Source organism: Bidens hawaiensis, unplaced genomic scaffold (genome assembly GCF_021521415.1).
Source record: "Bidens hawaiensis isolate Kalapana, Puna unplaced genomic scaffold, B.hawaiensis_p1.1 tig00030582_1, whole genome shotgun sequence".
NCBI lineage: Eukaryota > Viridiplantae > Streptophyta > Magnoliopsida > Asterales > Asteraceae > Bidens > Bidens hawaiensis.
The window spans coordinates 147,775-172,418 of NW_027495112.1; the positions used below are offsets into that span (position 1 = coordinate 147,775).

The window sequence follows — 24,644 nt, forward strand, 5'->3', positions numbered from 1 at the left end:
GGGCCCTTATAATATCCGAGGTATGTAGACAGTATGAATTATGAACGAATGTATGTATGTATGTATGTATGTAAGAATAAAGGATATATGAACAGGTAAGTATTTAATACGTATCTTCGGACGCGTATTAGCAAGTAAATGAATGTAATTCATGTTAATTAACTAGAACTCACTCAGCGTAGCTGACTTTTAGTATGCACGCAGGTGAATATGATGAGACAAGTGGCTTGATGAGACACGTGGCAATAAGACGAAGACTGGCATCAAAGAGAAGAGAATGCACGTGTTATTTATTTTTAATATGCAAGACTTATGTTATTTTAGTTTAAAACAAGTACTTATGTTATGCAAGAATGGTTGACTTTTATTTCCGTAATTTGTTTTAATTAACTCTGATTTCCAAATTATGTGAATGAGTAAATCCAACCCGAATGAAAGTCGGGCACCCGGGTCGGGGGCTTTACACGAGGTGGGCCAATTTGATCATCAATCAGGTGCTTCTAAATCTGGTCCAACGCCTGCGCAGGGGAAGTCGAGCGAGAAAGAATTGATAGTATACAAAGATTCTATTGAGGTGCAACTCGTGAGTATGCTTAAGGTGGACACCATTTTATTTGTTGGTATGAACGGGATCGTGCATAGTATGGTGAAGGCTTATGAGATTAAAAAAGGCGAGTTTGTTAATCCTAGTTTGACTAAAGAACAAATCGCTATTTTGTTGAATCTGAATGAAGGACGTGGAGGAGTTAGAGAAGCGTGTGGACAAGGAAGTTGAGGATGTTGAAGATTTTGGGTAAATCAAGGTATTCCTTCTAGGGATACTCATTTTGATGTTGTGGAAATAAAGGATAATACGGCTAAGGAATATCCCGATATCTATATGATGAACAAAAATGATGACGGGATTCCTTTCTTTACAACTGAACGTTTTAATATAGCCGAAGAACATATTGAGAAAGAGAAAAAAGAGAGAAAGCACCCAATCCAAAACCAAGAAGAACTTTGGATGGTTTGTTTGAATACAATGTAAAGAAACTGAAAAAGTGGTTGGAGACTATGAGACACACTCAGAAGCAATTATATCCAGTCAAAGGCCAAGGTATCTGCAAACCTAATAAAGACGTTCATAAGTATCAAAACAGTGAAGGGAGATATAGTATCTTGGATGTACGAGTCCGACATGAAAGTATGTATCGTGAAGTAGGAGAATGGAATTCAGTATTTTGATAGTTTCACTGTTATTCTCTCAATGCCACATTGGGATGTGCGTACAGTAGCAAGGAGACCGTTTATGAACTGTGGAAAGAACGAGCTGATTGATTGATTCTACAAACATTTGGTTCAAGAAGTTCGTCGTGGTTTCAAGTTTTTCCAACCCCAGATACCGAAGTGAAAAAGAATCGATGAGATTGATCCGCGGACTGGGATTAAGAAGTTGGTGCTTAAAGTTAAACCATCGCGCTCTCTGAAGAAAGTTCCTTTGAAAGTTATGCCACAAAACTTTCATAAGGACTTCAATCTGTAACACCCCGGCTTAAGCGGAAACGCCCGAGTGTCAAACGTACATATTGTTCAAAACAGAGTTGACACTATTAAGTGACAATATTATCATTAATTTATTCAAACTTCAAGTACACAAGTTCAAAGCGAACAAATTACATTTAATATAAAGAAACATTCAAATCAACTTATCCATTTATTTAAAATATCCTAAGTTTATTGTCTTCTTCGTGGCATCATCCTCTAATAATGGTACCTGTAGCATATATATAAAATAATGTCAACTAACTAAATAGTTGGTGAGTTCACACAGTTTGATATAAATACATAAAAAGCATACAATTCCATGAACAAGTGTAATAATCGCGCAAGTAAGGTCCTTTACAGTTGGTAACAACCAACGTACTCAGATAATCGAGCAAGTAAGGTCCTTTCCAGTTGGTAACAACCAACGTACTCTGATAATGAGGCCCTTTTCCACATATAAGAAAATGGTCATGAGTGCAAAGGGGGGCGTATGATCATACTTATTGAGACACCACGTGCAAGTAAGTTCGAGCAAGTAATCAAGTTCACCGCGCAAGTCCATGTAACGAATTGTAGTTTGTAAACGAAATAGTAAATACTTTGGGTTTGTAGGATATATATGCTACCACCAAAAATGTAAAAGCGTTAAAAATGGTGTGTGAGAAACTCACATGTTAAAGTAAGCGAGTAAAGCGAATTATGCGTTTAAGCGAGCTGAACAGGACGAGTTCGGTTCGATGAGTGGTCCTAGAAAATATTTCTAGGTTCAATATAGGATTCAAGAAAATAGACAAAAATAGAAGACTTCAAAGAATTCGGTTCATGGTTTAGTGTTTTAAACCTTTAAAAGAATATATATATATATATATATATATATATATATATACACACACTCTATAATTGCCTTTTTAGACTTTCCATCATAAACTTTATAAGTTGGTTACCTTTTAACTGTTTTATAAAAAGTTGGGTTCTAATATATCTTAGTCACATCAATAAGTCGCATACATTTCCAGAAAAATCCGAAACGTCCCAAAACGAGTTTAAGCGAGTGGTTCATTTCCGAGAGTGAGATGAAAAGAATTAGTTGTAGATGTTGGATAAAGAAAATAACTAAACCGAACCGAATAACTATATAAGCAAGTCAGGTTTGTTTTTGATGAACTAACACTAATGTTAAATAAGTTTTAATAATAACATTAAGTTCTAAACGACTCAGACAAGTAGAAACTACAAACATGACATACAGGAAGAACTTAGATAATAAAAGAAATCTTGAACTTCACGGTTTGACTTCATAAATCAAAGTAGGTGAAAATCACCAAAATGAGAGAATAACAACAATCTTTTGTAAATTGAGTTGTGAGAAAATTAGAAGGAATGAAGATCTATTTATAAGTAAATTGAGCTAGAGGTGTTTCAATTAGATTAAATTGGTCAAAATACTTAATGGATCGTGAATACCATGGAAAGCTTGTAATTGGTCATAAAAATTAAGTTGTAATACAAAAATTATATTCAAACAAATTTATTATCATCATAAATAATTTTTGACCAAAATTTTAATGTAGTTGGAATGTATTTTCCTTCATCTGTTAAAACTAAGTAAGTAAAAAAAATATGACACAATTAAATAAAAAAATGTATTTTAGTTGTGCATAAGTAATGTTATCTATGTAAGATTTGAATAAAGAAAAATAATGAGTGATATTAATTTTGTTTATATATATATTAGTAACGGTTAATATATTTAAATAACTTTAGGAAAAGCTATTACATACGACTATATGTAACATATGATTGTATGTATAACTAAATGGATCACATCGACTAATAAAACGGATCAGTTTTCGGGTTTAAAAATTAAAGAATGTTACATCAATCAGTGGTACTACGATGATAAAACCGATGAACCTGTTATTATACTAGGTGATGGTGATAAAGTGAAATTTATAGGGGTTCTTGATCCGATGTGGCTGGTCAACCTATCTGAGTCTGATATCCATGTCTCATTCAAGAATCAGATCAGATGGGCGTGCAATTCTAACGGGTTGTTCCTATGTGTTTTGATTTTGGGATTCATTGCGGAGCTGACTAGAAGACCTCCCGATTCAAGAAATGAAGACAAACAAAGGTCGAGACGAGAGGGAGTTTGGTGATATATTATTTGTCGTCTTGGCCTTTGTTTATTGCTTTTTCAATTTTGTACAAATCTAGGAACTTATTTGTAATCATTGTAAGTCCATTCGCTTGGATTTGTCTAGCGAATGGAACTTAGTTTCGGTCATTCATACGTTAGGGAGTGTTAGCGTATGAATTTAGATTTTAGAGGCTATTCTCTAAGGGACTCATTCGCTAAACATGTTTAGCGAATGAGTCAGATCTGATATATATTTTGTAATCTTATTGTTAATTAATAGACCTATTATTTTATTGAACTTTTTCTCGTTACTCTGCCCGATTTCACTTTCACACACTGTACCCTAATCATTCATAATTTACTATAATCATAAACTAGATCCTGTTATTGTTCAAATCGTGATCATATCATAAGTTCTCAGTTGCACAGGAAGAAGGGGTGTGGGTTTTATTATATTTCTTTTGATTAAATATATTACTTATGTAAACAGACCAAAACACCCTTTCATTTAATAGAAATATTTAATTGTGTTACTGAGATGCACTTAATTGTAATGAAATCTGTGAACGGAAAAAACAAAACTTAAAATTTTAGACTAAAATAACAAATTTGAACACATCAAAAGAATGAAACCGCACTTATATAAAGTCTAACAAGTTTTCTCTGATAAGCACTTCATCATCAGAAGAAGGAAATAAAGTTCTGTAAGAATATTTTATTCTATTCTTTTATATAAGCAAGATTGTTTGTATGACAAATCGAAGAGTAAATAATAAAACTCAAGAAGAAATAAGTGCTCAACTTCATAGACAACTTATAAAGAAAAAAGATACACAAGCTACACAAGAAAAGATTGAAAATGGTCTTTTGAAATAAAAAAAAATGCCCGTATTTGAAGCAAAACATACGCAATTATAACATAAGCTTGAAGAAACAAAGTGAAAAAAATAATATAATGTTGTACAAAAGTTATAATCAATTTAGAGTAAGAATTCTTGATACTCCATGTAGACGATGCATTTGAAACGTGTACCAATAAAATTATTTATATAATAATATTAATATTAAGAATAGTAGTAGACAATGAAATGATCAAAAAATAAAATAGGAAATAAAAGTTTGAATTGTATTGGTTTAACAACTTACATGAAATTTAATGGGTACGTTTACCAACTTATAATATATATTCGTTCAAATATTATAAGTTTAGAAAGTGAAATTAAACCTTTTATCGCATGACTTGATATGATTTCTAATGGCAGTTTCTCCATCAATAAGTAACAACACTCATAAACTCCATATCAGATTCAAAAGCCTCCATATTTTTCGACAACATGCAGATTTCCAAATCTATGCTGCCTCCACCCTCTCGTCCAGGATACACCGTCACCTTCCCATCAAACTTGTTAGCATACCCACTCAGAACCGCCAACCCTTTACCCAGCCTGAATTTGTTTCCATACATATCAAATCTCGGAGAGCCCCCTATATGTACACAACTGGCATCAAAATATCGTGACATTGTATAAACAAATGGTCTTTTTAGCCAAGAATTCACAAATTCTCTAATCACTTTATCATCATGGTTCACCACCGCTTGGTGCAACCGCCATGCAGCCCACCCAACACTTTGATCCAGCAATTGTCCTGTTGTTGCTGTTGCTTTCACCGAATGAAGGGAAGTACCTAATTCACATCATATTATAATGTTTATATTACAGACATAACAAGAGAAACCCAAACCATGCAAGATTACAAAGTGATAAAATATTATGTTTGTGCGTTAACTACGTTTAAGGTAAAACTTATTCTTTGTCAATATTTGTAAAAAGGCATTACAGAGATTATCCTTTATGTTTGTATCCGATTTCACTCTTTGTCTTTTATCTTTAAAATTGACTTGTTTTGTACTTTATGTTTCAAAATGATGTAACGTTTGTCTTTTAACATTAACCCAGTTAGTTTTCTTCGTTAAATCATGGCATGTGCATGACACATGAGGGTAAATTGATTATTTTACCTATTTATTTAAAAACAATTTAAAATAATTAGAAACAAATTAATTAAAATATTTATAAGTATTATATTTATTTCTCTCATTATAATTTAACCCGACCCACCTCCTGTCTCCCCTTATTCCTCCATTGCCACTGAACTCATCTCCAGCGAGCACCACCGTCTTCTTCGACTAAATTGTTTATCGGCCATCATCATGAAACCACCACCTCCTCCCTCTCCCTTCTCTGCAAGCCGCCGCCATCACCGCCCCCTTCCCTTTCATCAGAAGCTTAACCTCGCCGGATCCCCAACCCCAAACAGATCTGACGATGGGCTCATAAATCGAGTTTACAGATTTGACAATGGTGGCGGTAGTTGCTTACGGTGGATGCAGTTGTGGTGTAGGGTGATGTTTTACAAAGCGAGGAAAAAACCACCAAAATTCGACGTTAGCAGTGTGTTTTTGCACTCACGGTGCAAGTCTTCTTCGCCCCGGAAACCGTTTTTATGGCCAAAAACGGTTCACCGTTGAAACCCCCACCTGTAGCACCGACGAGTTGCAGGTTTTCGGGCCAAACAAGAAACAATCGAAACCATAGATCTATTGTTTTAATAAACACTAAGTTTGATGGGTTAAATGTTTTGGTAGTCTACTATGGGTTGGATGTTTTAGTAGTCTTCGAGTTGCAGGCTTTCGGCCAAACAAGAAGCAATCGGAACCTTTTTATTCATATTGACGTTTTCCCCCTAAGTTCACAATTCCGATGGATTGGATGTTTTGGTAGTGTAACAAACAATGGATTGGATCTGCGAAATCAGGTGAAGTGTTGCAGTGGTTGGTCGGAAAAAGGTTTCACATGAGGTTGTGGTGATATCTCGATTGGAAGATGAAAATTGAGATAAAGAGAGACACGGAATGTGCTTTAATTTTAGTTATTTAGTTTTTTTTAATATCAAAATGTTTTTTTTAATTAAATAAGTAAAATTATCAATTTGCCCTCAAGGCACATGATCTGGTTTAACGAGAAGAACTAACTGAGTTAGGGTCAAAGAACAAACGTTGTTGGATTTGTAAACGTGAAGGATAAAGCAGACCTATTTTGAAGATAAAGACTAACAAGTGAAATTTTGTACAAATATAAAGGACAATCTCTATGATTATGTGTATTTGTAAAGGTGAAAAATTGAAATAGATTTATTTTATGTTTTTGTCTTGCTTGTTAATATGTTTAAAAGAATTATACCATACGTTATATTAAACTTATAATCATTTAGCTCGGTAAACGTGTTCGTTCTTTGAAGTAGCATTACCGAAGTAAGTTTCGGGTAAAGGCGGGGACAGCCTCTTCCGGTTGTCCGCAGCCATTCTGCAACTGGTTTCTTGATCCGGCAGTAAGCGCCGGGCACGCGTCATGCATCTCCACACAAGGGCCGTGAGCGACTGTAACGTGGAAATCTTTGTGGTGTTGCATTCCGAATTCGCTTTTGCTTTCAGTTTCACAAGAGAATCTGACGAGAAATGGAAGTTTCGTACCCGTAAGCATGAAGGACTCGGTCTCTCAATGAACTGATCCTCACGGGTAAAGGGGAGTGTAATGATTGGGTCGGATCCTGGCGGTACCCATCTTTTAATCACCGGAGGACGTGAAATGGTATTGGACCGGAACACTTCCGACCACGAGTTAAAGAAATGCCAAAAAGACGATCCATCAGCCACCATATGGTTAACCGAACAACCAATAAAGATTCCATCAACAAGCTCCGTCACCTGAACCGACAACAACGAGAGCTTGTGCCCGTCGTGACTGATCGCTTTATGATGATCAAAAAACGACTGAACAACTAATGGGACATCAGTGGGAGTAAGAATATCGGCAATTGTCAAGCTAACGGATCAATGTATGAACCGCGCTCCTGGGCTGTTGTTCGGGTCGATAAACACGGAGAAAGAAGGTGGATTTTGTTGCTTGACGGTGGATAAACGGGCTGCGAGTGGGTGGAAGTGAGTAAGGGTGGCGGAAAGGGAGTCTTTGAGGTCGTCCAAGAAGGCGGTTATGGAGAAATCTTGATTTTTGGGTAATGCGTAAAGGAGACCCTTTTGGATGTAATGTGTAGACATCATAGCAAGATCCCATGGCGACAGGTAAACTGGTTTCTTGGCTTCTTCAGATACAAATTTTGGTTTGATTAAGAAGTCAGAGACGATTTCAACATCTGGATACTTCATTGTAGAAGATGATAATGACGATGAGCGTTAGAAGATGGAGGTGTGTTTAATACTCAAGCATAAAGGAGCCACTTGGCATCTTTAGTTAGAATGCGAATCCACTTGTATGTTCGCAAGCATGTTAGACAAAAGTCCATTGTTTGGATGTAATTTTATTTATTTACTATATTAAATACCCGTATATACACAGGTTAGGTAAACTACATTAACAAAAGATCAAAACAATATGAAATACTTATACTAATTTGATATTAGACGAATGAATATGAATATCAGAATATGTATTACAACACTAAATACAATAAAATTTTCATAAAATAAAATAAGAAAAAGAAAATTAGATGATAAATTTTCATTAATCTCTAAAATTGTTTTCATATACAACATTTGTAGTTACCCTATTCATTGATATTAGGAAGTTAACTCAATCTTTAATTTTAATCTATAAAGTGCGACATAAATATCTAAAAACTTTCCTTGTATATAGTGCTTAAAATTTATTTAGTTAACTTTTCTTACTAATAACACATGATTGTTAATAAAAACATAAATTATTTAGTGCTAATATTAATTCGATATAGGGATTTATATTTTTAAGAAAAATAGTGTTTAAAAAAAAGATTAATATAACTCATACAAATAATTAAATAAACAATACACAAAGTTTAAATAAACATATTATATTATATTATAAAGCAATATAAATTAATATTTGAGTTTAAATTAATATTTGAGTTTAACATTAAAAAAAACATATATAAACGAAACATATAATACTAAGAGTTTAAAACAATGTTAGTCCACAAAAACTGAAAAGGTATTTTAAAACATAAAAAACATTGTTTTAAATATAAACAACAGCTTCATTTTTTTCAAAGTAACAAAACTCTCAAACAACATGAAACCATTATAGGTTTGTATAGCAGCGACCGTTAGATATTTTGGACATATTTACATGTATTTTACCTTAAAGGTAGTTATCTAGATTTGATGAATATGAACATGTAACAGCACATGGCCAACAATAAAAATTACCGTTAGTAACATTTGTTTTTTTAATGAGAAATAGATCGATTTAATAAAAAAACATAGGATAGTAAGATTATATAAAAATTAATTCATAAGCTTTTGAGCATGTTATTATTATTATTGTTACTACTATTGTTTTTGGAATATAATAGAAGTTATAATTATAGTCAGAAAGTGAAAAATTTTAAAAATCATGAATGATTTTCAAAATTAAAGTGTTAAGTGTGGTTTAAATTAAAAATAAGGTAAGTATAAAATCTAAAGCATTCACTTTTTTATTTAAAATTATTAAGACTATTATTTTGTATAAGTCATTAAATTGTAAGAAACATGGAATGTTATATTAAAATTTTAAAACAAATATTGTAAAAGGATATCATTAATAAACATTTTTTGTTAAAATTAAATATTATGGAAAAAAATATGTTAAGAGTTTTTGGTGCTTTGATGTGATAAAGAAATAAGTAATGGAAGGTTTTAAATGATTTATTTTAATAAAATAATTAAGAACTAAAGATGAAAAGATAGGGGTGTCACTTGTCAAAATATTAGGTCAATTAAGAGGTATGTGGTTTAATCATTATTTTTGTTTATTATAATAATAGATTTTTTATATGACAAATTTTATAAAGAGAAAAAAAAAAGAAATAAAAACAAGACAGACAAATACCATAACAAAGCCCTAACGAACTAAAAAGGGGATACCCGAAAAACTATTAAAGCAACATAACCTAAGAATTTAAACTTGAATCCAGTAATTGAAAAAGACATATTAGATGATATAATACAACCAATACAATTTAAGGGAACAAATATGTGGATAAACTTGAATTTGTATTAGATAACCACACCACACCACACCACACCACACCACACCACACCACACAGCACACATGATTATTTTTACAATATAATGGATTTTTATCTATATTTTGGTGTTGGTTATGTATGTTCAATCGTCGGTTGCTTGCATACTAGCTTTGAACGAGTTACATATCCAATTTCAGTCTACGTGCCTATCGCTATCCGGTTACACACGTACTCACGTTGGCTATTAATGGTTGGGTATTATGTATATTTTAGCATAATAATTATTTAGTTTTACTTGTTTATTGCACGCCCTTCGATACTTCATACGGGTTTATTGTATTACAGGTCACAGGTGATTAATGCAATTAATTTGGACATGTACGAGCATCGAATGAAGACCCGGGATAGCCATCATGCAAAATGAAGTTAGCTAGTGAGAAGACCTGTCCCGCTACGCGACGGGGTTGAAGACATGTCCATCGCGATACGCGATGGACTATTTTTATAAATGTTGACTTTTTGGTCCATCGCGATACGTGAGGGGTTTGAAAATCGGTTGACTTAGGGTTTGATGATTTATAACATTTTGGATGACTCAACAGATTATCATGTTCCAGAGCAGTTTCCAGAGCCTTAAAGACGATATCCAACCTTCCAAATCACAGAGAGATCAATCCTAATGGCATTCATCATCAAAATTGAAGAACTTTCAATGACGATGTGCAGCTCTCGAGTCATACCCAAGATGTGGAGTATTGTGTTTATAATAGTTTTTCTCATACTTTTAAGAAAAACTAATTGTAAATTTGTAATTGTGTATTGTCGATCAAGAAGCATTGATGTTTGGTATTATTCTGTATTCAGTCGGTTTAGGTTTATTTCGATCAAAACGATTAATTTGTCAGTCGATTTCCGTCCATATAGTTTCATTTTTGTTGCAAACTTCGTCCCCGATGTTTGTTAAAATATATTATTTTAGTCCAAAACTTCTACCGGTCGAATCCCCGTCACAACACATGAGCTCTTCTACTAGTTTACAATTAACGGGGAAATAAAATAAATACAATTTCAAATTATTTTTGGTAGGCCATGTTTTCTTTGTTTATTTCACAAAAATCACACAGATTTGAGTGGACATAGACTTTAGCTGATAAAGATAACTCATACCCATGCAACCCTCTCCAACCTCTCGTATGAATTATTCTGATACTAGTATACTACCCAACTTATCTATTATTGTTGGCTAATTGAACACATGAAAATAATAGTGCAAATAAATAAATGGTTAGTGTACGAAAGTTTCTCATCAATTCAGCCATGTTAGCCCATTTATTAATGCCCAACAACTATCAGTTAACTCATACGCAACTGAACAACGTACCCGGATATCAAATCCATTCAATGGGTTATTCGAAATTACAATAGAATACATAGAAACAACGTCACACAGACACGATTGGTGAAATCAAACAACCTGAAACTCGACGAATAGATGACGGTATTCAAATTATTGAATGCTAGGCAAACTCTGAAGGCATATCTTGCCACCACAAACTTGGTTTCCAGTCAGCCTGCTTCAGGACTAGCAGTATCTCTTTCGCCACAACCTGGCTCCCATGTTCTGAGAAGTGCATCCCATCTCTGTTGTCGCAAACATAATTAGTCGACCACGAATGTTCTTATTCGATTAAGGCGGTTATTTATTTGTTACAGATAGAAATGGGCTGTGTCAACCCTCATTGAGGTTTTACATGATGAAATAGAGTTAGGATGCATATATACTAACATAAAGAAGGTTTCCTCCCAGTCAGGATGCAGCTTAAACACGCTACAAAGATTAATAACCTTAATCCCCATATCAAGGCATAATTCTTCCAAAGCATCTGCGTATTTTTGGCGCAATTCATTTGTGTGATCATCACTCCTGAGATATTTAAGTGTTTGTCAACTAATTACAACAAACAGAAAATAATTAAAAAAAAAATAGTAGAGTTATAATCATATCACCCCAAAACTTGCAGCAGCTGAGGCTCGTTTACAGGAGGCGCGGTAAGAAATATTAACCGCGTGTTCTCGAATAGGCTCTGGACAGTAATAATGAGACATGAGTTGTGTTAGAATATATATATATATATACAGGGAAGGGATCTTTTGAGAACCATGCTGAGTTTTAAGAACTTAAGAACTCCATTCTAGGCCACACATTTAATTAAATGGATTGGAATATGTGGTTGAAATTAAATCTGGCAAAAAAGTCAAAATATGAGAGAAAATAAAGATGTAAGTAGTTATACTAATTTTTACGTCCCCTACACAGATGTAAAAAGTCGACTCGGTACGTAAAAAATTCTGTAATTTTTTTACGTGTATGTAACCTACATATATACGCATGTGTAAAAAAAATTCTAAAAAAAAATTGTTACCGAGTTCTTTTGAGTTCTTAAAACTCAAAATGGTTCTCATTTGAAATCTCCCATATATATATATATATATATGTAGGAGGGTTATAGTAAAAAGAAGTAGTTTCCTAAGATTAAGAATAAATCATAGCCATTGGATCATGTTAATCAATGGTTGAGATTTAAAATCACCAAAAACCGACATAGTTTCCTAGAATTATTCTTTTACTATAGGTTTTAATGCCAAATGTCAAAAATCTATTAGTTCTTCCTATTTTTATAAAACTCTTTAATCTTATTTGAACCCTTATATATATATATATATATATATAGGAAGAGGATCAAGAGAAAACTCATCTTTAGGAAGAAAAGTTAAAAACTCCTAAATAATTATTTTTAATTAAATATAAAAAACTATTTTCAAATTTCCGTTTTTGCCATTATTCTTATATTTTGGTCCCCTTCACTCGAAAAAAAATAAAAAAATTAAAAATAAAAACGCTGTAATGCATATACGTATTACTGTGCCAGAAGGAAGTTCCATCAGCCAACATATGGTTAATCGAACAACCGATAAATATTCCGTCTATTAACTCGGTCACCTGAACCGACAACAGCGACAGCTCGTGCCCCTCGTGACTGATAGCCTTATGATGATCAAAAAACGACTGAACAACTAATGGGACGTCGGTGGGAGTAAGAATATCGGCCACGGTCAAGTTAACGGATGAATGTATGAACCGCGCTCCTGGGCTGTTGTTCGGGTCGATAAACACGGAGAAAGAAGGTGGATTTTGTTGCTTGACGGTGGATAAACGGGCTGCGAGTGGGTGGAAGTGAGTAAGGGTGGCGGAAAGGGAGTCTTTGAGGTCGTCCAAGAAGGCGGTTATGGAGAAATCTTGATTTTTGGGTAATGCGTAAAGGAGACCCTTTTGGATGTAATGTGTAGACATCATAGCAAGATCCCATGGCGACAGGTAAACTGGTTTCTTGGCTTCTTTTGATATAAATTTTGGTTTGACAAAGGAATTAGAGATCATTTCAACTCTTGGAGACTCCATTGTAGAAGATGATAATGACGATGAGCGTTAGAAGATGGAGGTGTGTTTAATACTCAAGCATAAAGGAGCCACTTGGCATCCTTTAGTTAGAATGCGAATCCACTTGTATGTTCGCAAGCATGTTAGACAAAAGTCCATTGTTTGGATGTAATTTTATTTATTTCACATGTCCATAAATTATTTATTCTAATTATCTCTTAAATTTCTTTTATTTATCATATTATTAAATCAAATAATTTACGTTTATAGATTACTTTTTTCTTTTCTTTTTTTGGAATAAGACGTTTATAGAGTACTTAATTATTAATTATACGTAAACATTAATATATTATGTAATTTAAAATTTACAAAAATCCAATATGACAATCATGGACGGGATTTCTGTCTCTTCTTGTCACATTTTTCTAATTATAGTATAATGTTATTTATTACTAGGGAGGTGCATGCGTGATGCGACAGGGTGTCGCGCGACCGTAACATCGAACGCATAACCCATGTTAACTCGTGCAACGTGGTGATGGTATGTACGCAACATGACTTTAGACGTGTAACAAGTGTCAGGATAAGTGCGTCACACAATGTCATCTGCGTAACTAATACCTGAAGTCATGTAACCGGTGTCAGGGTAAGTGCGACGCACAAAGTCATGTCACATCATGTACTATTCATACAAAATATTAATATTTATTATATTATAAAAATTACACTAAACATTACAAAAGTATTTCTTATTTATTTAAGATATGTTACATTTTTACAGGTACAAATGTCCTCCTAGCCTCTTCCAAAATGTTTTCCACCTTAGCTCGATGTTTCTCGTTCTTTCTATCTCATCTTTATTAAGTTCCTTTTATCCAGAAGACTTATCTAGTTTAAAAAAAATAATAATAAAAGTAAACATGCGTTATACACTCACTGTAACATGTGGTTGTAAGAAATAAACATACGTTATAGACTCGTTATACATATGTTTATGAAACATATATATCAAATCAATCAATCATATCTAATATTTTTCACAAATAGTCTAAGCTATCATAAGTAGGGTCTGGAGATGTTTATGAAAAATAAACATACGTTATTCACTATAAATGTTATGGAGATTGTGGGTTCGTCCATCAACAATCACGTAGCTACAAAAAAACCCAACTTGATCATCTAAATAAAGCAGTTACACATGAAATTTTAAAATTTATGTTAACATATCCTTTTTAAGCTCATCAAACAACATAATGATCTAAATAAATAGTTTTAATAGGAAACATATGTTATTCTAAAACTTATGTTAATAGATCCTTTTTAAGCTCATCGAACAACATATGATACCCAACAAATTATTTTTTAAGCTAACTATCATACTATTTTTCTTACACTTGTAATTAAGAATTCTAGTTGCCGAGACATATGTAAAACATACTTTTTTGGAAACCATATTTAAATCATTGTTTTTTCTTCATATTTTGAGAAGTAACTTAAAATCGGTAGCTTAATTTGAGAAGTAACTTAAGTTAATTAAAAAAACAACTGTCTTATAAGATCTTGATATATTTTGAGAAGTAACTTAAGTTATTTAAAAAAACAACCGTCTTATAAGATCTTGATATTCATCTACAACTTAATTCGAAGTCACCACTAGAGAAGAAACCTAAAATCAACAAGATGTAGTCGGTTGGGAAGTTTGTAAAGGATGCCTGTATTTAAAAAAAGCAAATTAGTTATGGTATGAACGTCGAAAATCAACATACATTCGGATTAATTCTGTTTTGCAATTCCGACAACGGCAGGGGTCGCAGTCAGTTTAGCATATTTGGATATCCGTTTTGGATCTTGGTTTGGATCATGGTATACAAACCGAATGTCAGAAACTCATACTCGCCGGAAGATTTGTCAAAAACAATATTTAAAATGAAGTGAGTCAATTACATGATTCTAATATTCTGGTACGACAAAGATCTTGCCCAAAAAATTAGTCAACTAATCGTACCTGCTGAAGACGGTGGTGGGGTTTTCGGCTATATCTGTAACATCTCGTATCTTTTGTAATCGTATTTGTATTTGTTTTATCAACTCTCGAACGTAATTCGGATCGTTATCATTAATAAAGTCTTGCATTTATAAGTATTCATTGATGCATTTTCATTTCATACCCTTGTGTTATTTAAACTTGCCATTTCTTGTTTAAAACTCTTAAAAATACCAAAAATTGACATTTTATGAAGCACAAGGACTAAAATTTCCAAATTGGAAATCCCCTACCCCCTTGACCACGCTGCGCCGCACCGCCAAGGAGTGCAGGGCCGGTCGGGTGGCGTGGCTAGACCCTTGTGGCAGATTTGTCCGTTTTTGTTGTTTGATTCGCTTAAATACGTAAACATTACCATTTTTGAACCAAATCTCGTGAATTATGCTCCAAGACACATTTATTACAGATGAAATAAGTTTGAATTCCTTACTCCATCAATATAAATTGATTTGGTTGATTTACTTGCTCTTATTTCGTCATTAAAGCTTATTCGATTACCTAAAACGAGTCGTTTGAACAAGGAAACGTTTTTGTATTAAATATATTAAGTTATTTGACCTAAAACGTCATAATTCTTTGCATTCCTTCTGCCTCCATCTATTCATCCTCCTCCATTGGTGTTTTAATCAATTTTCTTATTCATGAACAAGCTACAGGTTTGACTTTCACGTATTCTCAACCTTTGACTCCGCTTTCTCATCGGTCTAAGCATTTTCCGGGTAAGTTGTCTTCTGTAAAGTTATTTCTCATCACTCCTTAGTCAATAACCCTCAATAAATTTATGAGATTGAGGGGAATTGACGGGTCAATTTGACTCCGACCCGTTTAAGGGCAAATTGGTCAACAACATTCACTAATCGTTTTCTATCTCTTTTGTCGGAACCGACTTTCAGTCCAAAAGACTTTTATTTTTGTCTCGTGATTTTAAGGCTACTAACCAAAACCCGACTTCCGACTCGCTGTTCGGATTCTGGTCAGTACCAGCTCACTTAATTGTCAAATATCTCATAACCGGAGTTCTAGACATTCGTCTGGATCTATTCCAGCGGCTATTTTCTCAGTTTTGTTTATAGTTTATTGTATCAAAGATTCAGGTATGTTCGGTTTATCTCATATGACACGTTAAAAGATGATCCACTCGTTTTAATATTTTTTTATTCTTATTATCTTGCAAGCTCCCCTAATTAATAAGGTGAGAGATATTCCCCTCAAATTTTACTGTTTTTCAATGATTTTGGGGATGTATGAATATTATCTCATATTTTATTATATATATACACAACTCGCAAACATAAATATTGTGTGTTATCAATTAGATACTAATTGCTATTTGTTTAACTGTTTAATTTATCGCATTCAGAGAGATCCATCATAATCACATTAAAGTATAATCAAACGTCGTCTTAGTACCAAAGCCCGATTCGCATGGCGATGATCAACCGACACCTACATTTGTATATGCTAGTCATGGTAGCTAACGCCCGATTCGCAATGCAATGGTCAACTAACACAGTTATTTGCTCATGGTTTGATTGGTTTATACTCACATTATTTTGTTTGCTCATTTATTATATATTATTATTAGTGTCAAAACTAGTGATTAATTTAGTCAACATAATGTTGACAAACCTATGTTTATTTTTTAAGCATATGAAGGTTATTAGTTAGATTGAAGCTAAGGTGAAGAACATAGAGAGAGACCTTAGTTAATAAAATAAAAATATATTTGTGTTCTATTTTTATTTTATAATTTGTTAAACTTTGTGTACTTAACTGAAATTTTGAAACAAATAAATAATTAGATATTGTCATACTTAAGTTGTATGATAGTACCTTATGAGCTGTGAACCAACGGTTCACGGCCCCGACATTTTCGTCTTAGGTTGGGGTGTGACAAACTGGTATCAGTGTCGAAGGTTTTAAGATAGATCGTTAGAAATGTCCTAGAAATATGGTTATAATCCTATACGTGCCTACTTGATTGCCTTATGTGCTTATTATTGTGGTTTACAGCTTATTTAAATTATTTATTTATTTTATTATTTTTATATTGTGTACACACAAATCCCAAGATTATGCCTCACCTTCAAAATATTTTTTTAAATTCTTTTATTTAATAAATTTAGTAGATCGCCTTTATATTGGGAAATTTCTTAAGAATTCACTTGTTTTTGTTTTTACTCACGCACCTTAAATCATAGGAGTATGACATGTTCTGTAATAACTGTAAGGGGGAGAGAACCGTGAGTTGGGCCTTGGCACAATGTTTCCAAGAACCCAAGGTAAGATGTTATTCCTTACCTGGAGGATAACCTGACCACAGTACTCGAACTTATAGGCCAAAGCAGAAAAAATGTCATACGACCGGAACTTTAAGTGGTCAACGTGACCGGTTAAACGATCACATTCCTTTTATGAAAACCGAATTCACGGTGGTTCGTGACTAAATTCGGGAAAAAAATTCAAATATTTTATTATTATTTATTTTTAAATGTTTAGTTGGGTGAAAAATCCATGTAAACCCATGAGCACTCCAACTATCCAATTCTCAACCCGTTTTTTATTTAATATTTGATTGGAATGTGTCACCTGTGGTGGTTCACGAGATACTTCAACCGCCCATATTTGGATCCGTTGATTCGTTATTTAGTTGGGTTAGTTAAAATGCCATGTGCCACTTATGGGCCTACCAACTCGATTGATTTGATAATTCATTATTTAGTTGGGTCAGTTAAAATGTCATGTAACGCTCATGGGCCGACCAACTCAATTACTTTGTAACTCGTTATTTTAATTGGGCTATTAAAATGCCATGGAACGCTCATGAGAGGCCCAATTTATAAATTTAAGATGCGTTATTTAATTGGGCCATTTAAATTGTCATGGAACGCTCATGGGAAACCCAATTAACAAAATTTAAGTTGCGTTATTTAATTAGGCCATTTAAATTTCCACGGAACGCTCATGGGAGGCCCAATTCACAAAATTTATGTTGCGTTATTTAGTTGGGTCATTTAAATTGCCATGAAAAGCTCATGGAAGGCCCAACACATTGGTTATGTTTCGTTACTTAATTTGGATTCTCAAGCTACCATGGAAAGCCCAACCAAATAAAAATTTCACTTTGAATTTCACTTTTAAAATAAACTTTCTTTATTCATATCTCAAAATTATTCACATTGTTCTAAATTTCGGCTTATCATTGAGTTATGACAAGTCACTAGCACGATTTTATTTTATCATTTTTCCTATTATCTTACATCAACTAATTTACACAACTTACCCATCATCTTTGACGTGTGCGAAAATATATATAAAATTTAAATAAAAGTTTCACACAAATCGGGTTTTAAAAATGGTTTTCACCAACCAAACCACACACGAAAGGCAAGTGTACCTATCGTTTGTAGCAAAGTATCGGTAAGAACCGAGTGTCAATCCATGGACACGGCTAACTTTTGATACTAAATCTTTGTAATTAATTTAACCGACAAGCAATCTAATTGGATTTTCAATTTACTAAACTAACATATAACAATAACAAAGCAAATTAAATATGACTAACAATCAATCCAAACAAAGCTACTTAGACTATGCATCCACTTAAACTTAGTGACAATATGACAATGATAATGGCAAACATAAAATATCAAGCATCAAATCAAATTCCAATCAAGGCAACCTAATACTAACAACAAACATCATGATGGGTGTTTTCCAAGTAATAACCAAAGATTAGTAAGTTTGTCAAAACTACCTAATCTCGTAATCAAAGGAAAGCTATCATGAAAACAACAAACTAACCACCTAAAATCATGTAAAACAGACAAATTCAAGAACACTATTTAAACATATGAATCTTTTAATTAGCAAAATATAAACTACGGATTATGGCCTTAATCTCTAGCAAACATCAACCAACTCAAAGAATCAAGTTATCACCATACAATTTTCCAATATCAAGTGATCGGTTTCATACTTGTTAAAATTCATAACCAAGTTTATTTCCGCTGGTCATTCCTAACTTAGTGATATAAACAAAGTATGCATACACAAACTAAGTTCATAAACAAATGCTCAACACATAGTTTTCCAACATATTATGGTTAAGCATCTATCAAACTAACAAGACTAGGAATTAAAACAAGCATTCAACCATTAAACTCTATTCAAGAACATGTTATAAACTTGAAGAACACCAACTTGCCAAAATCATGCATAGATAAATATCACATAAGTAAAAGTTTCAACATAATCTAAGTAACAAGAGTATTTAGCCCATAAGGCTTGATACAACAATCAAAATCAAGGTAACCTTACAAATCATTGTCAACAACAAAAGATTGCAAACTAAGATGAATGATGATTGCTACTTGAAAGGATGATCACACAAAGATGGAAGCCTTGAATTCTCTCTAACACACACACAATAATTTTCCAGCAATTTCAGAGAATTCCCCTAAGGCTCCACACTTGAAATGAAGATAATGGAGGTGTATTATGCTTTCTGGACGTCTGGCACGGGCATGTGCATGGGCTTGCATGGCCGTGCCTAATTGTGGAAAGTCAACCCCTTGCTTTAATCTGACCAAAAAGTCAGATTTCTCTGTTCTGGCACGGGCTGGCACTGGCTTGCACGGGCTGGTCATTTTGAATTTTCTCGGCATTAGATCTTGCACTGGCTTGCACTGGTGAATTTCCTGGGTGGCACGGTTCCATGCACGGGCTAGCATGGGCGTGCAGGTATGGCAGATTGCTGTATTTTGTCCCTGAAACGCCCTCTTTTCATGTTTTCTTTGTCGGGCGGGCGCCCGGACCTGCAAATTCACAAATAACTCAAATAAGTACCTAAAACAATGAATTTGCATGGAGTTCGGCATAAATATGAGGATAATTCGATTCAATAAGATGTACACTTTGTGTTACATCAATCTTATAAAATTTCGTTTTTGGTCCCCACAGAATGTCTTCTCTAAGAAATCATCGTCGTAACCAATGTCGTTCCATTGCTTCTCATGATCGCCGTCCGGCTGCTAGAATCACCAAGGAGTTTGCTGCTGCCATGCCTACTATTGTGACTCATATTCATAGTCTCAACTCAAACGGTTCTGCTACTTCGGCTGTTCCACATAATTTTCACTTCAAGAACTTCACTAGTGCTAAACCACCCCCGTATCTTGGAGAAGAGAATGCCACTAAACTTCTCCGCTGGTTCGAGAGAATGGAGAACATGTTCATCCATTGCGAATGTCCGGATGAGAAACGGACTAAGTTTGCCTCGAGCATCTTTGACGAACGGGCTCTCACTTGGTGGAACACTTTCAAAGCCCTCCAAGGAATCCAGGTTGCTATGACTATGCCTTGGGATGAACTCAAAGAGGATATGAAGAAGGAATTTTGCCCTGAACATGAACTGCAAAGGCTTGAGACTGAATTTTGGAAACTCAAGCAAATTGGTGGTGACAACTCGACCTACTCCAACCATTTCAAGGAGCTTAGCCTGCTAGTACCTCACCTCGTAACACCTGTGACTCATGGTATTCAGAAGTATATTCGTGGTTTACCAACAATTTTTCATGATGTTGTGGTTAGTCATGATCCTCTCTCGATCAATGAAGCTATTGCCCTTGCTGTTGCTCTCTCAGATAACCATGTTAGGGATGGAACCCTCTCTCGAAAGACTCTAAACTTACCCCTGAAAATTCCAAAATCGAATCCTCAACCAATGTTAAGGCCGAACCCAAACCCACTCCACACAATAACAACCCTTCTCTTCTCATCACAACAAGAAATATAAACCCAACCACCAAAATTATGCTATCAATCAAGCACAACCTGATCCTACTGTCTCAAATAAGAAACCTTACACCGGTTCAAACCTGTTATGCTCCACTTGCAACCATCATCACCCGGCTCAATCCCCATGCCGTCTTTGCACCCAATGCAATCGTTACGGCTACCTTGCTAATGTTTGTCGTACGCCGCCTGGAGCGCAAGCCATTCCACAACAGTCTGTGCCGCTTGCTCCTAGACCCTATACTACCCGTGGTTGTTACAATTGTGGAGACCCTAATCATCTTCGCAATGTGTGTCCTCAAATCATCCATGCTCAACGAGCTCAAGCTATACCCGCACCCTACTAAACTACCCATGCTCATGAAGTCCAAACCTATCAACCTTACATTCTTCAAACTCCTCTAGTCAATCAAGATCATTCCTACTTAACCCAAACCTATCAAATCTCGTACCCACAAGCTCAAGTTTACCAAACTTACTCTAATCAAACCCCACTCTTGCAATTCGTTCAAGCTCAACCTATTCAAGCTATTCCAAATAAATCTACCTCGACTGCTCAAGTTCTTATGGATCCAACTCCTCCAAATGCTCTAAGTCAAGTGAATCAAGTCAACCGTAACTAAAGATTTTCAAAGACTCTGAAGACTTTTGTTTCTTTCGTTATTTCTATCTTAAGTTATTTTGTCTTTTCCACTTATGCATTGTAACGACTCCTTACTTATTTGTGGTATTGGATAATTTCAATTTGGATTATTTAACTTTTGTGCATTTTATCTCATGAATAAAGTTTATTTTATTTATCAAGGTTAATTGCCTATGATACCGTACTCCTATCTTATTTTCTTATTCTCGTTCATCACGATCCATTTCAATATCTGCTTCAAGAAATCCATTCTTTTTCAATTTTCAAGATTTTACTTTCACAACAAAAGATGTTTTAGAAGTTTCACTGTTTTTTTAATCAACTCGAACGTTCATTTTTAGAAATGTTTTGTACATTAATGGTCTTCTGGTTTTATATTTAAATTTATCAAAACTTTTGCTTTCTCTCAAAATTATGTCTTTTAGTGTTTTGTAACCCATGCAGACTATTCGACGATAAAAGTAATTATGGTCGTGAATATAATTATCCAAGTCCTCGCATTGAAATCATAATGCGTACAATCGTGTGTCATAATCTAGAATCGAAAGTAGTTTGAGTAACAGTACAAATGTTAAGACGATAACGACATGGTGGATACGCCGCTGGTACATCCTATATATAAGTGCCCTTATTCGGATTTTCATTTAGAGAGTTTCTCCGGCTATTAGAAGTTCTATGTTATGGTAAATTTTAAATTTTATTTAAAAATGTTATCCTTAAAGTTTAATTATTTATAACAAGATTATGTTTAAGTTTTCCTTAATTTCTAAACGAAATTCCCTATAGTAGGGGAGACCATAGCATCTCGGATCTTTTGTAATCATATTCGTATTTGTTTTATCAACTCACGAACGTAATTCGGATCGTTATCATTAATAAAGGTCATGCCTTTATAAGTACTCATTGATGTATTTTCATTTCATACCCTTGTGCTATTTAAACTTGCAATTTCTTGCTTAAAACTTTTAAAAATACCAAAAATTAACATTTTATGAAGCACAAAGACTAAAATTGCCAAATTGGAAGCATTCTGCCCCCTTGAGCACGCCGCGCCGCGCGGCCAAGGAGTTCATGGCTGGTCGCGTGGCGTGGCCAGACCCTTGTGGCCGATTTGTTCGTTTTTTTGTTTGATTAGTCGTTTGAACAAGGAAATATTTTTGTATTAAATATATTAAGTTATTTGACCTAAAACATCATAATTCTCTGCATTCCTTCTGCCTCCATCGATTCATCCTCCTCCATTGGCGTTTTAATTGATTTTCTTATTCATCAGCAAGCTACCGGTTTGACTTTCACGTATTCTCAACCTTTGACTCCGCTTTCTCATCAATCTAAGCATTTTCCTGGTAAGTTGTCTTCTTTAAGTTATTTCTCATCACTCATTAGTCAATAACCCTCAACTAATTTTTGAGATTGAGCGGAATTGATGGGTCGATTTGACTCCGACCCATTTGAGGGCATATTGGTCAACAACATCGACCAATAATTTTCTATCACTTCTGGTCGGAACCGACTTTAGGTCCAGAAGACTTTTCTTTTTTCTCGAGATTTAAGGCTACTGACCAAAACTCAACTAACGAATCGTTGTTTGGATTCTGATCAGTTTAACTATTGAATATCTCATAGTCGGAGTTCTAGACATCCGTATGGATCGATTACAGTGGCTATGTTCTCAGTTTTGATTATAGTTTATTGTCTCAAAGTTTCAGGTCTGTTCTGTTTATCTCATATGACACATTAAAAGATGATCCACTCGTTTGAATATCTTTTTATTCTTATTATCTTGCTAGCTCATCTAAGTAATAAGGTGAGAGATCATTCCCCCCATTTTTCATGGCTGGTCGCGTGGCGTGGCCAGACCCTTGTGGCCGATTTGTTCGTTTTCTTGTTTGATTAGTCGTTTGAACAAGGAAATATTTTTGTATTAAATATATTAAGTTATTTGACCTAAAACATCATAATTCTCTACATTCCTTCTGCCTCCATCGATTTATCCTCCTCCATTGGCGTTTTAATCGATTTTCTTATTCATCAACAAGCTAGCGGTTTGACTTTCACGTATTCTCAACCTTTGACTCTGCTTTCTCATCAATCTAAGCATTTTCCTGGTAAGTTGTCTTCTTTAAGTTATTTCTCATCACTCATTAGTCAATAACCCTCAAGTAATTTTTGAGATTGAGCGGAATTGATGGGTCGATTTGACTCCGACCCATTTGAGGGCATATTGGTCAACAACATCGACCAATAATTTTCTATCACTTCTGGTCGGAACCGACTTTAGGTCCAGAAGACTTTTCTTTTTTCTCGAGATTTAAGGCTACTGACCAAAACTCAACTAACGAATCGTTGTTTGGATTCTGGTCAGTACCAGCTCGCTTAACTGTTGAATATCTCATAGTCGGAGTTCTAGACATCCGTATGGATCGATTCCAGTGGCTATGTTCTCGGTTTTGATTATAGTTTATTGTCTTAAAGTTTCAGGTCTGTTTTTTTTATCTCAGATGACACATTAAAAGATGATCCACTCGTTTGAATATCTTTTTATTCTTATTATCTTGCAAGCTCATCTTTGTAATAAGGTGAGAGATCATTCCCCCTCATATTTTACTGTTTTTCAATGATTTGGGGGACATGTGCGTATTATCTCATATTGTATTTTATATATACACAACTCACAAACATAAATATTATGTGTTATCAATTAAATGTTAATTGCTATTTGCTTAACTGTTTACTTTATCGTATTCGAAGATGTCCATCATAATCACATTAAAGTATGATCATACGCTGTCTTAGTAGCTAAAGCCCAATTCGCATGGCGATGGTTAACCAACATCCACATTTGTATATGCTAGTCATAGCAGTCAATGCCCGATTCATAAGGCAATGGTCAACTGACACAATTATTTACTTATGGTTTGATTGATTTATACTCACATTATTTTGTACGCTCATTTATTATATTTTATTATTAGTGTCAAAAATGGTGAT

At 34.3% G+C, this 24,644-nt stretch overlaps 1 protein-coding gene and 1 long non-coding RNA gene across 2 annotated transcripts; both read right to left on the minus strand.

Moving 5' to 3' along the window:
- Nucleotides 1–1,700: 1,700 nt before the first annotated feature.
- Nucleotides 1,701–13,191, minus strand: LOC143580756 (putative acetyltransferase At3g50280). The gene is made up of 4 exons (XM_077063701.1): nucleotides 12,733–13,191; nucleotides 6,977–7,433; nucleotides 4,946–5,353; nucleotides 1,701–1,732 (listed from the first exon to the last, which is right to left on the minus strand). Exons 1-4 carry the CDS (start codon nucleotides 13,189–13,191, stop codon nucleotides 1,701–1,703), a joined length of 1,356 nt encoding a protein of 451 aa, XP_076919816.1.
- Nucleotides 11,340–11,841, minus strand: LOC143580757 (uncharacterized). Its single transcript, XR_013143715.1, has 3 exons — nucleotides 11,739–11,841; nucleotides 11,518–11,655; nucleotides 11,340–11,372 (listed from the first exon to the last, which is right to left on the minus strand). It is a non-coding gene; the product is annotated as an uncharacterized LOC143580757 (long non-coding RNA).
- Nucleotides 13,192–24,644: the final 11,453 nt, after the last annotated feature.